Source organism: Echinops telfairi, unplaced genomic scaffold (genome assembly GCF_000313985.2).
Source record: "Echinops telfairi isolate 266 unplaced genomic scaffold, ASM31398v2 ScPeMD7_7457;HRSCAF=8495, whole genome shotgun sequence".
NCBI classification, from domain to species: Eukaryota; Metazoa; Chordata; class Mammalia; order Afrosoricida; family Tenrecidae; genus Echinops; species Echinops telfairi.
The window spans coordinates 8,199,915-8,214,665 of record NW_022111357.1 but is presented as its reverse complement, the minus strand read 5'-3'; the positions used below and the strand labels follow the sequence as shown (position 1 = coordinate 8,214,665).

The window sequence follows — 14,751 nt, the reverse complement described above, 5'->3', positions numbered from 1 at the left end:
AACGAAGCCCACAACTTTCCTCTGGTTCTTGAACGCTTCTTCCCCCCAACTACCAGGACCCCAATTTTGCCTTGCAGACCTGGTTGGACTAGATGATGCACAGCGGTACAGACGGGAATTGGGAACGCAGGGAATCTAGGACAGAGGAACCTCTCAGGACCAGGGGTGACAGTGGCGATACCAGAAGGGAAAGGGGATGTAGTTGGGGGGAATGGATCACAGGGAGCTACGTGTGGCCTCCTCTCTGGGGTACGGGCAGCGGAGGGGTGGGTGAAGGGAGACGCCGGACAGTGTAATATAAGATACAATAATAATTTATAAATTATTAGGGGTGCATGGGGGAGAGGGGAGGAGGAAGGGAAGGGGAGGGGGGAAAAATGGAAAATTAGAGGCTAGCGAATTTTGGGAATGATGAGGGCAACAAATGTATAGATGTGCTTTACACAATTGATCTATGTATTGTGATGAATTGTATGAGCCCCAATAAAAAAAAAAATAAAAAAAAATAAATAAAATTAGAAGGCAAAAAAAAAACAGTAGCTCAGAAAGGTGTGGTATTATCCATTCAGTATTTTAGGAGACCACATTCTAGACTGTGTGCTAGGCAGTGATTAGGCTAGAGGTAGAAGATATGATACCATCCAAACCAAAAACAAAATGCACTGCCAACAAGATAATGCTGACTCATAGCAACCCTCAGTGGGTTTCTGAGACCATTAACTGTTTATGAAGGAGAAAGTCCAGTCTTTCTCCCAAGGAGCTGCTGGTGGTTTCCACCTGTCTACCATGCTGATCACAACCCAACATGTAACCACTATGTCACCCCATCCTAAGGTGTCCAAATCTCGGGACAGGAAAATCTCGGGACAGGAAACCCCAAGAGCTATTAGCTGTAATTCCTGAAGGTAAAAAGCAGCAGAAACACCCAGTAGAGCCCGCCAGCCTAAGCTGCTAGTGATTCTCTCGAAGTGCAAAAGGCTGTAAAGAGCCTGTTGAGGTGAGGACTCCTGCAGGGAGTTGTGAGCATCTGTCTGTAGGGTGCTTCAGCTAACATAACTTGTGTTTTATGGAGACAAGAGAGCAGTGTATGCAATGTGCATTGATTATGAGATGAGTTGAGAGATTTAAATGAAGCAAACACCCAGTGTGTCGAACAAATGACTCTCAGACTCACGGGGGTCTCATTCCTCAACTATGTCAATTTCTAAGCCTGTAGAGTTAAGCAGCAATAGTCTTAGTCACAGGCCTTAGGGCTTCAGTCTTACTGAGACACAGCTCATGCGATGGCTCAATGCTGTGCACACAGGGCATATGGGCCAGGTCACAAGTCTCCACTTCAATCCTGTCATCAGGCACGGCTTAGCTTGCCTTATGGCAGCTACATCAACGCGAGGAAATGTCACCCAACTTAAAACTCAACTTTTATTTCTCCAAAGAGAGTGCTTTCTCCATGGAGCCTACAGCAGAAACCATTTTCTCCCCAGATTTCTTAGGCATTAATTCTGTTATCTTCAGTGCTCAACATGTGGGGAAGCAGACAGAGGGGAGAAATATCTAGTCCTCTGTCCCCATCCTCTTTTGGCCAGCAAGAGTTGCCTAGTCTTGGGCACTCTGCAGGGATGCACAGCTATAAGGAGGAACAGGGAGAGTCAGTTAAAGAGAAAATACCCATGAGAGGGATGTCACAATAGGTACCACTTATGTAAACCGTCCTCCACGCCCTGCACGGACCCCAAACAGTTTGGGGTAAGTTTATTTGATTAATTTCCAGAACTTAAAAGCAGCCTCTCACTCTAGACTCAGAGTTCCCTTGGGAGGGAGACACACGGAAGAGGAAAGGCCCCTCCACACCAGTCAGGTGCTAACCTAAGAATGGACATTCGGACATTCAAGCTGGGCAATAAACCCTGCCTCTGAGGCATTGGCATTTATTAAAAAATGACATACATGTTAAACATCTTTATACACATTTCCCCCATTACAAGATTATAAATATACAAACGTGTTCTGTCAAAGTCAGCAACTTGAGTCTTAGGAAAAGAACTGTGGAAAACCCATATCCTACTTTTACCAGTTAAACAGGTGTTCCCTATCTCCAATAAAAAATGGGCACAATGCCATCCACCCCCCAAGTCAAGCTCTTGACACTGAAACCTTAATCATGTGGAGTGGTTTTCTAAAGCAGCAGCAGCAGCACTCAGTTCTGAGGGGTAAAAAAAAAATCATCTAAAATTCTGAGAGCCTCACGGTAGTTCAGGAAAAGGGAGAAGGGAAGGCAACTCTCGTCAACTATACACTCCATGGTGGTCTTCTAAGTAATGAAATATTCAAGTACTGGCCAGGATGAAGTACCAAAGTCAAGAGACTGCCATAAATAATGGTGACAGCCCTTCTTGTCAAGCTGGAAGGGAGATCCATGAGCAAGTATTTCAAGTTGAGAATTAAGGTCTCTGTTCCAGGAAACGTCTTGAGAAGGGCAGGACTGGATGAAAGTCTTTATCTTCATCTTTGTACTCCAGAAAATGAGGCGCAAGGTCTTACTGACTTCAGCCCTGTTTAAGTCCTTCTTCTGAAGGCAGCAAAGGCCAAGTGGAATCTGAGCCCACCTTTAGAAAAGGCATACAGGGGATGGAAGGGGGAAGACTGCAACAAACCCTTTGATTGCTGTCTTCTAAGAAGTCCCTTTCTCTGATTCCTGGTCACTGCGGTGCTGACCTTAGAGGAGTGAAGGAGACATTCTGACTTTCACTATTCTCTGTAGTGCCACACTCGTTCCTCCTTTCAACAACCTCTATCGCACGAGGTATCAACCCAGGGAGCTGCTAAGATAAAATGTCAAGTGTTTAATGGAAGCAGTGAAGTTTCTCCCAGGTATTCCATGAATCAGTGTTGTAAACACAACAGCTGCCATGATTAATGGCCAACACAGGCAATAATACTCGAAGAGAGATCCAGAGCCAGATCCAGGCAGTGGAAATAAATGGAATTTCTGTCTGTAATTCTTAATGCAGTGATTAGGCAAGAAGGAGGATCATCCGTTTGGGCATCAGTGCTAACCTTCAGTGCCAGGAGCATCTCAAAGCAGTCTCAACATAGCTGCTGGCAGTAATCCTTGATGTTAGCTTTCCAAGAATCTGAAAATGCTTCGCTTCAATCCTGAAGTGCTAGCCTCTGTTTTGTGGCGCTTTGGTGAGGGAGATGCGATTAAAGATGGGCCCCTTCTCCTTACCTAGAGAGCAGAGAGGGCGTTAAGACCAACTCAAGAGCAGTCGCCTACCAGTACTCCTCTTTAACTGGCTCTTAAGCATCTCATAGTTAAATCACAAGCAATTAACAACAGGAAAAAAAAGCAGGGATGGGGAGCCAAAATTTCCAAGTAAGTCTGAAAGCCGACTATTTACGAGCGGTAGCAATTTTCTTGTTGGAAATGTCAACTCTGCAGTAGCAGCATATCACTTTAAGCCCCCCCCCCCAATTTTTAATTAAAAAATGCATTAGAGTTTAGGAAGCCATGAAATCAGCCACCAAACCAGCTCTCACATTCCTACCTGAGGCCTCGAAGATTCCTTTGCCACCTCAGCCTTGGAAGGAGAAAGTGTATGGAAGACAAAGTTTCTTGAGTTTCGGGGAGCCGCAGGGTTGAGGTCAGAGAGGGCTGCCAGTTTCTGAAGCACAGCTTTGGGCTGGTTGAGCAAGGAGCCTGTCTTCAGCTGAGGAAAGAAGAGTCATTTGGTATCAAGTCCCAAGTGCTAATACTGAAAAGCCAGCCCATTCTTGTTGCTCCCCCAGAGTTAGGATGACATAGTCCTACTCTCCTCCGATGTCTACTTAGATTTCCTGAAGCCCGGCCTCCGCCCCCAATAGCAGAACCAGACTCATTGCCACTGAGTCGATGCCGACTCATAGCAACCTGATAGGACAGGGTGGAACTGCCCGAGAGTTTCCACGATCGTGGAAACTACTCTTTACGGGAGTAAAAAGCCCATCTGTCTCCTGCAGAGTGGCTAGTAGTTTTGAGCTGCTGGCCCTTGTAGTTAGTTAGCAGGCCAACTTGGAACCACTACACCCCCAGGGCTCCTCCAAATAGCAAAGAGAATGTGCATTTATGCCCTGCAGACTAGCACATCAGCTAACAAGGTCCCCAACAAACCTGGTGGGCACTTCCTGGTTTGATGGCTTCAAAAGGGCTTCGGAGTAAAGATTTTGATTCCTGAACAATCATAGTGTGATTAGCTAGAGGGAAAAAAAGACAAAGGTTGTTCTAGGCAGAGTTGGTGTGTGTGTGTAGTATTCTTTTTTAATAATTTTATTTTTGTTGAGATAACAGTATTACAATTCAGCTACATCTACATGGATGATTCAGCGACAGTGATTACATTCTTTGAGTTGTGTAATGATTCTCACCCTCCTCTTCTGAACTGTCCCTCCCCTATTAGCATGAACTGACTGCCTATATTATATATCTACCTATTTTTGACTTGCTAGTCAACTTCATCCCAAGTAGACAGTTCGAAGCAGACGTGCTTTCCTAATCAAGCAAAATGATTGTTTGGTTTTAAGAATACTTCAGGGGATATTTTTTATTTACGGTTTAAAGATGATCTCCAGGCAATAGTTTCAGGGGTTCACCCAGTCTTCATGGCTCAAGAAAGTCTGGTGTTTGCATTTGGAATTCTGTTCTGTATTTCCCCCTGTATGCTCAAGATTCTTCTATAGCCCCTTTGATCAAAATGTTCAGAAATGGTAGCCAGGCACCATCTAGGTATAATCCCTCTTAAATCTAAACAAGCCAAGAAACCTTCTAATCAATAAGCAGCAAGAGCTCTTGATTATATTATTATGATGAGTCTCTAACTATATTAAGTGGTTCCATGAAAACAGACAACTAAGTTGAACAAATTGACTAATGATTACCAGTAAATACTAAAACAAACAAACAAAAACCCAAGAACAAAAACAGGAACAGTAAGACTGTGGAAAAGCGTTCAAGAGCTTCAGTTTTGGAGAGTTATATATACCACCCTGGGCTAGCATCTGCTACTGAGTTGCCTTAGAACATACAGCAAAACTAGTTATATATACTCACAAGAACCTCTATTGGCCAGTATACTAAGATCCAAGAACACTGTTCTCTCCTCACCTTTGTGAGGCCTCATTAAGACAGTGTAAGGCACAGGCTTATGACTAAACTCTAGTAAGTCCCTGGAGGCTGCAGCCACCTCCAAGGAGCCACCACCAGCAATCTAAGAACTACCCCCCCCCCAAGCACCGGAGCATACCACTCTTCTGAAGGGCTTTGGCAGTAACTTTCTTGGCCAGCATCATAAACTGACTGTCTTCTCCAATTTCTTCTTCTTCTTCAGCTGCAACTTTCCCCTGCTGTGCCTGAAAATAAAAATCAAACCACGCTAACAGAAAAGTCTGCAGCTCCCCACAAATAGTTAGCATAACCTGGGTTGTGAAGTTAAGGTACTGGCTTTTTTGTCTTTTTTTTTTTTTTTTGGCAGCCTTTTGCTGCTTTAGGGGAAAAAAAATTTTTTTTTTTTGACAAAGAAACATGATGAGAGCTGCTCGCTGATGACCCTATCTCAGAGCACACACGTAAGAAGACTCAAAGATTAAACAGGACAGCTCTACACTGCCTGAGTTTTGGAAATTATGATAAAATGGGTGCTTGACTCCTCCAAAATTGACCAAGTTATAATAGACAACCTTCTTGCAGACTGCCTACCTGGTCCCGAAGCCACTGCTCTCGTTCAATTCGCTCCTTTCTCCATCTGGCTTCCGTCTCATCCAACTGTTCTTCATTCTGATCATCATCAGAATCTCTGTGGAACAAGTCCATCTGGGATGCATCATCTAAAGCAGAGTTAAGCCTATCAGTATCCTGCAATCCTTACTGGAGAAGGTACTTGGGACAGGCATAACATTAACCCTTATTACTCCTCAGTTCGTGACACAAACTTTTCCAATCCACTAATTGAAAACCATGGTTACTGTCAGGTCCTCCACTACAGCCTTTTGTAGTTTTGACTTCTAGTTGTCATTTCAAACTGAACAAACGTGTACATATGTACATCATAACCACTTGCTTTTAAAGGCAACAACCAAGATACCTATGTTTTTCCATCGGAATTTCCTCATTCGCCCAGGACCATCACTGTGCAGATCCCCATCAGCTAGGTACCTCTCCTGGTATAAACGTAACTGTCGCTTATCGTCATCCAGCATGGTTTTCCTACAACAGCGAGAATAAGGTGTTTGTTCAAATGCAAGTGCTCTGGCTGGTTAGAGGCTGCTTTAAGATGCACTCCAGTCCTCAGAAGGGGTTGCTGGGATACTGACATGTGTATTTTCTTGATTTGATTCTGCAATTCTTCCTCAGAAGGAAGTGCTTCATCAATTTCATCCTCTTCATATTCATCAATATCCTTCCCATCATACTCGTCTTCACTTCCCACATCACTGCCGGACACCTCGGCCTCATCTTCCAGGTAATTCTTCAATCTCCTGGAAAGAATTTTGAAGATTAACAAAGGCAACAATGAATATAAATAACCATGGAATGTGAAATCAGTGAGCAAGGAGTATAGAGCCAACTTTAATAACAATAAACTTGAAGTCACAATAATACATTTTAACAATATTAAAAAGTCTACCATTCCGTATATACTGTGTGCCAAGATCTGAGCTTCATGGACATCATCTCAGGAGTGGGAACTATCATGGTATCCCTGGGTGGTGCCAGTGGTTAATGTGCTTGGCTGCTAACCCAAAGGTTAGAGGTTTGAGACCACGCAGAGGCACCTCAGAAGAAAGGCCTAGTGGTCTACATCAGGAAAATCAGCCTCTAAAAGCCCACATTTCTACCCTGATATAGGTGGGGCTTGGGGGGTGTTCTCTTCATTTTACTTTTGAGCTAAGTGAGGTTCAGAGAGATTAAACAACTTGTTCAAGTTCACACAGATAGAAGGTATGTGAAACCAGGATCCAACCCAGGTTCATTCTAAAGTAAAAACTCTTGACTTTCTCTATACAATTGGGACATGTCTGCTGAAATGTTTGAAGTATTTTGTTTTGCATGTAAGCATATCAGCTTTAGGAGACAGACGAAAGGTTGTTGTGTGCCTTAGAGTCATTTCCAAGTCAGCAACCCTATGCACAACAGAACAAAACACTGCCTGGCCCTGGGCCAACCTCACAAACATTGCAGTTGGAGCCCACTGTGTAGGCAGCGTGTCAATCCATCTCACTGAGTGTTTTCCCTGTTCTGACCCTCCCTCTGCTTTCCCAAGCAGGATGGCTTTCTAGGGACTAGTCGCTCCTGATTACATGTCTGAAGTGTGAAGTATACACAAGTATCACCATTGTTACTTCCAAAGAGGATCTTAGCTGTACTTCTTCCAAGACAGATTGTTCTTCTGGCAGTCAGTCCATGGTGTATTTAACATGCCTTGCCAAAACCATGCAGAAGAGGAAAATGAAAGTACCATGGCTGTGTCGGGTGTATCTTAGTCCTCATTTTGCCCAATATAATATGTGGTTTGATTTCTTGACTACTGCTTCCATGGGTGTTCATTGGGGATCTAAGTAAAATGAAATTCTTGACAATTTCAATATTCTCGCTATGATAATATTGCTAATTGATCTATTGTGAGGATCGTTTTATGTTGAAATGTAATCCATATTAAGGGCTTTGATCTTCATCAGTAAATGTTTCAAATCCTCTGCTTTCAGCAAGCAAGGTTTTGCCATCTGCATATAACAAATTATTAATCAATCTTCCTCCAATCCTGATGCCAGGTTTTTTGATTTTTTTAATTTAATAGCAGGTTCTTTATATAGTCTAGCTTCTTTGATTTTTTGCTCAGCATACAGACCCAATAGTAAACCATGACTGTCCAATTCAAAATGGCCAATACCAGTCCATTTCCACTCACTAATACCTAGGATATCGATCTTTATGTATTAACTTCATTTTTTGGACAACTCCTAATTTTCTAAGAGTCAGATCATACATTCCACATTCCTATTAATGCTTTGGGTTTTTAAAAACTGAGCTCATCTTAATCCTAGGGCCTCTGGGGAAATCATTCACCTACCTCCACCATCTTTGAGCAATTCAACTTATAGCTTATCAATTTTTATAAGATTTCATTTGAACAAAGAGCTCTGTAGTTAAATATGGTTTAAGAACTACTGCTTTAGGAAAATCTATGAATGACCCAAAGATGTATGAAAGTTAATAAGATAGGTGACAAATTCCAACCAAAAACTAGTCCCACAGAATGGGACAATATAAATCTAATAGGAATCAATATAATGTCCTAAAAATAACTTCCAAAAGTCACTCACACATAATAGAATCCCAAATAAAAGTGATTTCATTACATTTTTTTTTCATGGAAAAAAATGGTTATGGGTATGTTAAGTGGACAGAAATATGCAACATTTTACATAAAAATTATATATACAGAGTGATCTCAATGCAGAAAGAAGTATATGCATAAAAAGAAGAAAGGTTAAGAGGAAATGACCAACACCAACACTTTACATATATTCTGGACAACAGACTTGGAGATAATTTTCTAATTTATATCTCTATGTGTTCTTTTTAATTTTCTAAGAGAAACTTTGTACATTCATAATCAGAATAAAAATAAAACACTAAGCATTTGAAAGGAGTCACTTGGTAATATCAGGTCAAGGGACACTTAGAATGACACCAATAGATACGCAAAAAAGACCCAGAAGGTTTGGTTACCGAGATGCAGTGAGTTTAGCAGACCATTAGGATCTAGAATATAACCCAGCTCCTCCAGATGCATCTAGACAAGGGCTGCAGCAGTGCCACCACACGCATCAGCAGTCAGACCACACGTAAGAATACAGAATACCCAGCTCGAGGGTTCTGGAAGCAACATCATATGAGAAACACCTGAAGGAACTAGAGATGTTTGGTATAGAAACTATTTAATGGAAATGGTAATGAGGATGGATATGACTATCATCTTTAAATATTCAAGGGGTGTCATGGGGCAGGTGGAAGGATTGTCTTTAATCTATGTTAACCACACAAAGCAACACTATAACCAGTAAACATGAACTTGCTAAGGAGAACTTGCTCAGTCCTAAATGGAAATGTTACACACTTACATTTGCCTTTTCAACTTCTCGGATTGCTTTAGGAGTTCTTCTTCATCATCTTCTTCCAATGGCAGATCTTCATGATCAGAGTCACTCTGACCACTGTGTTCATCCTATAGCGTGGGCATCACATCCAAAATTAAGCAGAATAAAATGGATCCTTAGCTAATAAAGGGTTTATAAAATTCTGTCCAAACACTCAATCTAGGAAATTGCTTCTGATAAGGTACCAAACTCGGACTTTTCAAGAACTTAGCGGTGGGGAGGGGGGGAGTTGAGGGCAACAATATCTGGAGTTCAGTTATCATTCATTTGTTCCCTTCATACTCACCTCACCACTATCAAACTCATTATCATTTGGGACAAGCCGGAAGTCTCCAAATTCCTCCTCTTCACCTTCTTCCTCCCCTTCACCTTCTTCCTCCCTAAAATGCAAACCAACAAACCAGTAAGTTGTTGAAAGCAAACGACAAACAGCCAACACCAGTAATCTCTTCAAGAAACTACAGGGGGTTGCACGTTTTTTACTCTGTTCTCCATCAACTCAATGAAAGCCTTATAAATTCCTTACTGTGTTAATATGAGACTCAAAGCCACCGCAAGACTCTCAGCTGGGATAGGAAGCCTGACCAATTATAGGTAAGCCCAAAGGATGTGATTCCAGGATTTTACGACAATCAAAAGAGCGCACCTGTCCAAACCCCCCCAGTCACTGAGACTCACCTATCTGTTGGAAAAGAACCTGAACAAAGAGCAAGTGCTTCTTCCATCGGATCACCTATGCTGCTTTCCTTCTCCTGCATATGTAACTCTGAGAGAGCTGGAGTGGAAGTTTCTAAATCAAAACAAAGATAAGATATGTCACCATGACTGACAGGTTTTGCCTCTTTTCCCAGCCATCCCAAAGCATGCCAGCTCAATATGGTTGTAGAGTAAGCTTGTCAAAAAGAGCCCACCATCCATTCATTTAACAAATCGTTTCTGAGTATGTGCCAGGCACTACAGAAAGAGTAATGAACAAAACAAAGATGCCAGCCTCATAGAGCTTACATTCTAGCAGGTGTGGGTATGGGGCAACACAGGTAGAAAAGGGCGTTAGCATTTATATGAAATTTGCTATGCACCAGACACTGTGCTAAGCTTCACACATAAATGAATATGAACCATCAATGACAAATCACATGGCCAGAGCTAAAGCCGTCAATACTTTATCACACCAAGAAAGGGTGAGTTGTAAATGTCAGGGAGCTGGGCAGTGAGTTCAACCTATATGCAGAGTCTATCTCTTCTGAGAGTTGTCACCCCGAGGGGAAAGGGCTTCTTTTCAGGACACTGGAAGTTCTCTTGGATATTTACCCTGAGAAGTGAATTTCCCTGAGCAAAGGTTCAGAAGCTCCTCCATGTTCTCTTTCTTGTCATTCTTCCTGGGTTGAGGCTCGTCTTCCTGAGATGTGAACTTCCCAGTACACAAATCCAACAGCTCATCCATAGCATTCTCATCCATGCTTGCCAACGGCAGCCGGGGCTTCAAAGCCTGATACGGATTCCTATGGTTCCTAACATTTAAGAACCTGCAAGCACAAGAATAGGGGAAGAACTTCTCCAGGCAAGAAGCAAAGTAGTGGGGGGCACTCTAAAGTCATTTATCACACCACAGTTAGAAGCTGAATCCAAAACCAGAAAATAAAAGATTCAAACTTTAGACCTGTGATAATCTCATAGGGAGTTGGGGGCCGTAAGTTAAGTGAAAGGATGAATGTGATTTACAAGGTAAAAGATCATTTTTTATTGTAGATGATAGAAGAAACCAGAAATTGATGTTATTTCTAAGCAGTGTGCCCCAGGTATGTCAGTTTTCATCCCTACTCAACTATCACAAGATCTGAGGGGGCTTGAAAGTGTTCGTGGAAGAATTTCATTACCTTTTAATTCCCTTTTCTCATGAACTTATTCAAGGGCCCTTGTAGTCAAGATGGATAGAGAAATCTGATGCATTTCAGGTAAGCCAGCAATTAAAGGATCAGGGTTGTCAGCAAGCTATCTTTATGTTTTCCTTGTGAAGACTTTGTTCAAACTACAGAGTGTAATACTGATCATCTGTATACCTTCTCTTTCTCAGAAGAGAAAGCACAGATGGAGTGGCAGAAGCTCACTTTATTTTTAACCGAAATTAAGCAGTGCCCAGCACCATTTCCACCCACAGAACATAAAACTACCTACCCATCTGCATCCAACAGTTGGCTCTGAGTGTCATCTTCTAAACAGAACTGGAAGTCTCCTGCTCCCAGGGAAAGTGTCTTAGGCTCTGGGGAGGAGGCGTTATACAGATCCTGGGAGTCCTCTATGGGAAGTGAAGGCTCAGACAGCTTCCCTGAACTCTGGCACCCAAACCAAACCAAACAAAAACAAAACATTTTACAAATGTCATTCACTGTCACGACAACAACAGAAGTTGCTATTTCCAACATTCAATCTCTTCTCAGGCAATTGCAGTTGAGGAGGACAATGCATAGGCAAGAGCAGTGTAAAAACAAATACCACTGAGAAAATAAGAACCGCGCATGAAGCTTGTTTTTAATACACAAAAAGGGCGGCTTTTTAAAAGTGAACACACATAAGCTCAGTGCCGCTGTGGTGGGAGTTGGTTGGCGTAGACGTGCTTTATTTAGCAGCGTGGGAAGCAAAAGGAGGAGGGGATCAGAAAACCGATACCATCTCACCTTAGATGCTGAGCTAACCAAACTGGCCCGAAACAGCCCAGGGGAAGGAGATCGGAATCCCCCTGCTGTAGGGAAGAAGCTGGTCCCTCGGCCTACTTGTCTGTTGCACGGCTGATAGGAAGGAATCGTGGAGCCAATCAACTCGAAGCTGCTATTGTGGCTGCTTTCCTTTGTCAGCAAAGAGCATGAATCATCTTCATCTAAAGAGCCAGAGAAAACTTTCAATTGAGTGATTCCAAAAATGAGGTGGATTTGTTGAGGAAAAAAGAGTTGATAATAAAACTGTCAGGTAAAACTCATAGGCAAACCCCTCAAATTATGTGTTCTAAAACATTATGTTAAAGGTAAATGACACTACCAAAATAGCATTATACATTCAGGGTTTAGCACTGAGCCAAATGACATTGGAAATTTCCCTTCTTTCTCTAACCTCCTTAATAACTTTGCTGACCTTCTCTGTTAAGCAACCAGACTTCTTCCTCTTTTGATCTATAACTGATAGATCAGTTCACTCAGTCAACAGGCATTCATGAAGGACCTACTCTGTGCCCATGATCAACTGTAAAGGGACTGCATATGTAAGTTCTCACAAAATGAATCGAGAAAATTTTATCGTGCTTAAATTCCCAGTATTACTACCTCTGAGACCAGATCACCAGGTGTTAAAAAAGAAAAGGCCTCTCATGGGATTGGAGTCCTTTAAGTATCAAGTACTACGTAAGAGACCCTACTCACCCAGTTTACTAGGCCTTTTGCCTGAGGTTTCATCTGTTTCCGACTTTTCTTCTGAAGCAAAGTAACTACAAGATAGGAAAGTAAAATGTCTGAATAGCTGCTCCTGATTCTAATCAGAAGAGCAAATCCAAGGGACTCTGGCTTGTCTCTAGAGAAAACTCACTCACCCCATCTTGGAAGAGCTGTCCTTAAACAGAAGTAAGGTAGAATCTGATGAGAGAGGCTTGGGAACAGAGAGAAGGCCAACTGACTTGCTGCTTTCACTGCTGCCATCGTTGTTTTCTTTCTCACCTTTGGCTTCTGTTTCTTCACAATGAAGAAGGAATTCTGCAATCTGTGTGCGATTATGCCACCGAAAGCAAAATAACAGTACAAGTCAAACGCTTGAAGAGTAAATGCACTGTTAGCCTGAGCATAGATGTTTGATTACACGTCACATCTTCAATCTGGAAAAATAAACCTGAGGGAAGTTTCAGACCATGATTTTTGGTATAATTTTCCATATCATTTCTAGAGCTCTTTTATACTTATCTTACTCCGCCCTTTTACTTTCCCAATAATGCTAATATATCATAAAGGAAGACTACATGACCATTTAACTGATGCAGTTAAGAGGCAAAATGATCAGCCTGAGCTTGCAGTAGGACTACTGACCTCAAAGGAGCCAGACCGTGATGTGCTGCCCAGCTCAGACGTCCCCCTCCTCTACTTGGGTCATATACTAACCACCTCTTTCAAGTGACCCCAGTACCCAACCAGGGACTCTTACTTCTCCAAACAAGAAAGCTTTTCTCTTTTCCCATGCCTACCAAGCCCACTACCATTCTTCCCCGGGTAGAAGACAAATCCAGTTATCTATGTAAAAAGAAATTAACTCAGGAAGATCTCTGCTCAAGAAGTTTTCCCAGACCTTAACCTGGTCAAGGTTAAGACTGCTTATTATTCTGGGAAAAGAAAAATAAACAAACGAAAGATCAAGTTAAACGTCCCTATTAATACTAGGAGACTTCAAAAAGTTCATGGAGAATTTGAATTAAAAGATAATGGGATTTATTTTCTACAAACTTTGAAGTGCCCTAATACAAACTCATTTTAAATGAACATATGTAAACTAACAAGTAGAACCCAAGGCTATGGTTCTGGGAACTTGGGGTGTTCGATGGTGCTGACAGAACCGATCACTTTAAGATTTAGGCATCTAGGAGGCAACTACATTCATCTCTTTTGGTAAAAGCTTTTACACAACTGAATAGGTTTACTTTTCTCTTAAGGAGTCCTAGGAGTTTACGGTTAAGCATTTGAATACTAACCAAAGCTTGGTAATTTAACCTCACCAGCCACTCCACTGGAGGACATGTGGTCTACTTTCATAGAGGTTAGGCTTGGAAAGCCTACAGGCAGTTCTGTTTGTTCTGTAGGGTTGCTATGAGTTGGAAAGGCTTCACAGCATTAGGTGCAGGCAAGTATTCTACTCTTATTCAAAGCTGACTTTGTTTTCCCCTTATTCATCATAACTTGGGAGCAGATATTAAAAAGGTAACTAAATTACACAATTCAGAGACCTCCTGGTTGCTTTCTTCCTCCTCTCCCTCCTCCTTCTCGTCCTCTAGTTCTTCTTCTCCCCCCTGCTCCTCCTCTTCCTCCACCTCGTCTTCTCCATCTTCCTCAGATTCATCTGTCATTTCTTCCTCTTCTTCCTCCTCTTCCTCAAACCCATCTTCATTATCTAGTTTAAGTAACGCTTGGCGCTTTTGACGCTCCTCAAGTCTCCGGAGTTTCATTGCTTCTTGCAGTTTGGCTTTCAGCACCTGAAGCTTTTCACCTGAACAGGAGTATGTGGACATGCATTAGACATAATCGTAGACTGCGCACTATAATGACTTAAGTGTGCATTTTAGGCAACTCTTAAAGTGTTCCAATCACATCCACCCCCAAAATAAGACACTTCAGTACTCTCCATTTTGGTTACTGAAACAAATGGGACTATTATGAGTTGAAGTGTGGAAGAGTACTCTCATAAGTAAGGTCGTGCATACTACTTAGAGATTACAAAATCACTCTAACAAAGAACAAAAATGATGGCATGAAGTTTTCAAAAGTCTTTGGATCAGAAGTCATGAAGGAAAATATTAAGAATATTTACATTGAT

The 14,751-nt window shown here is 42.0% G+C and overlaps 1 protein-coding gene across 1 annotated transcript in view; it reads right to left on the bottom strand.

Moving 5' to 3' along the window:
• Positions 1–1,894: 1,894 nt before the first annotated feature.
• CLSPN (claspin) overlaps positions 1,895–14,751 on the bottom strand; it is a 30,693-nt gene continuing 17,836 nt past the window's right edge. The window contains exons 10-25 of the mRNA XM_045298979.1: positions 14,165–14,424; positions 12,770–12,936; positions 12,603–12,667; positions 11,868–12,067; positions 11,368–11,525; positions 10,504–10,718; positions 9,871–9,982; positions 9,479–9,572; positions 9,157–9,260; positions 6,346–6,510; positions 6,117–6,238; positions 5,732–5,859; positions 5,280–5,385; positions 4,151–4,233; positions 3,549–3,710; positions 1,895–3,229 (exon numbers count right to left, since the gene is read on the bottom strand). Of these exons, the coding sequence (XP_045154914.1) occupies positions 3,119–3,229; positions 3,549–3,710; positions 4,151–4,233; positions 5,280–5,385; positions 5,732–5,859; positions 6,117–6,238; positions 6,346–6,510; positions 9,157–9,260; positions 9,479–9,572; positions 9,871–9,982; positions 10,504–10,718; positions 11,368–11,525; positions 11,868–12,067; positions 12,603–12,667; positions 12,770–12,936; positions 14,165–14,424 (2,252 nt within the window). The 3' untranslated portion in view covers positions 1,895–3,118. The remainder of the gene's footprint in view (positions 3,230–3,548; positions 3,711–4,150; positions 4,234–5,279; positions 5,386–5,731; positions 5,860–6,116; positions 6,239–6,345; positions 6,511–9,156; positions 9,261–9,478; positions 9,573–9,870; positions 9,983–10,503; positions 10,719–11,367; positions 11,526–11,867; positions 12,068–12,602; positions 12,668–12,769; positions 12,937–14,164; positions 14,425–14,751) is intronic.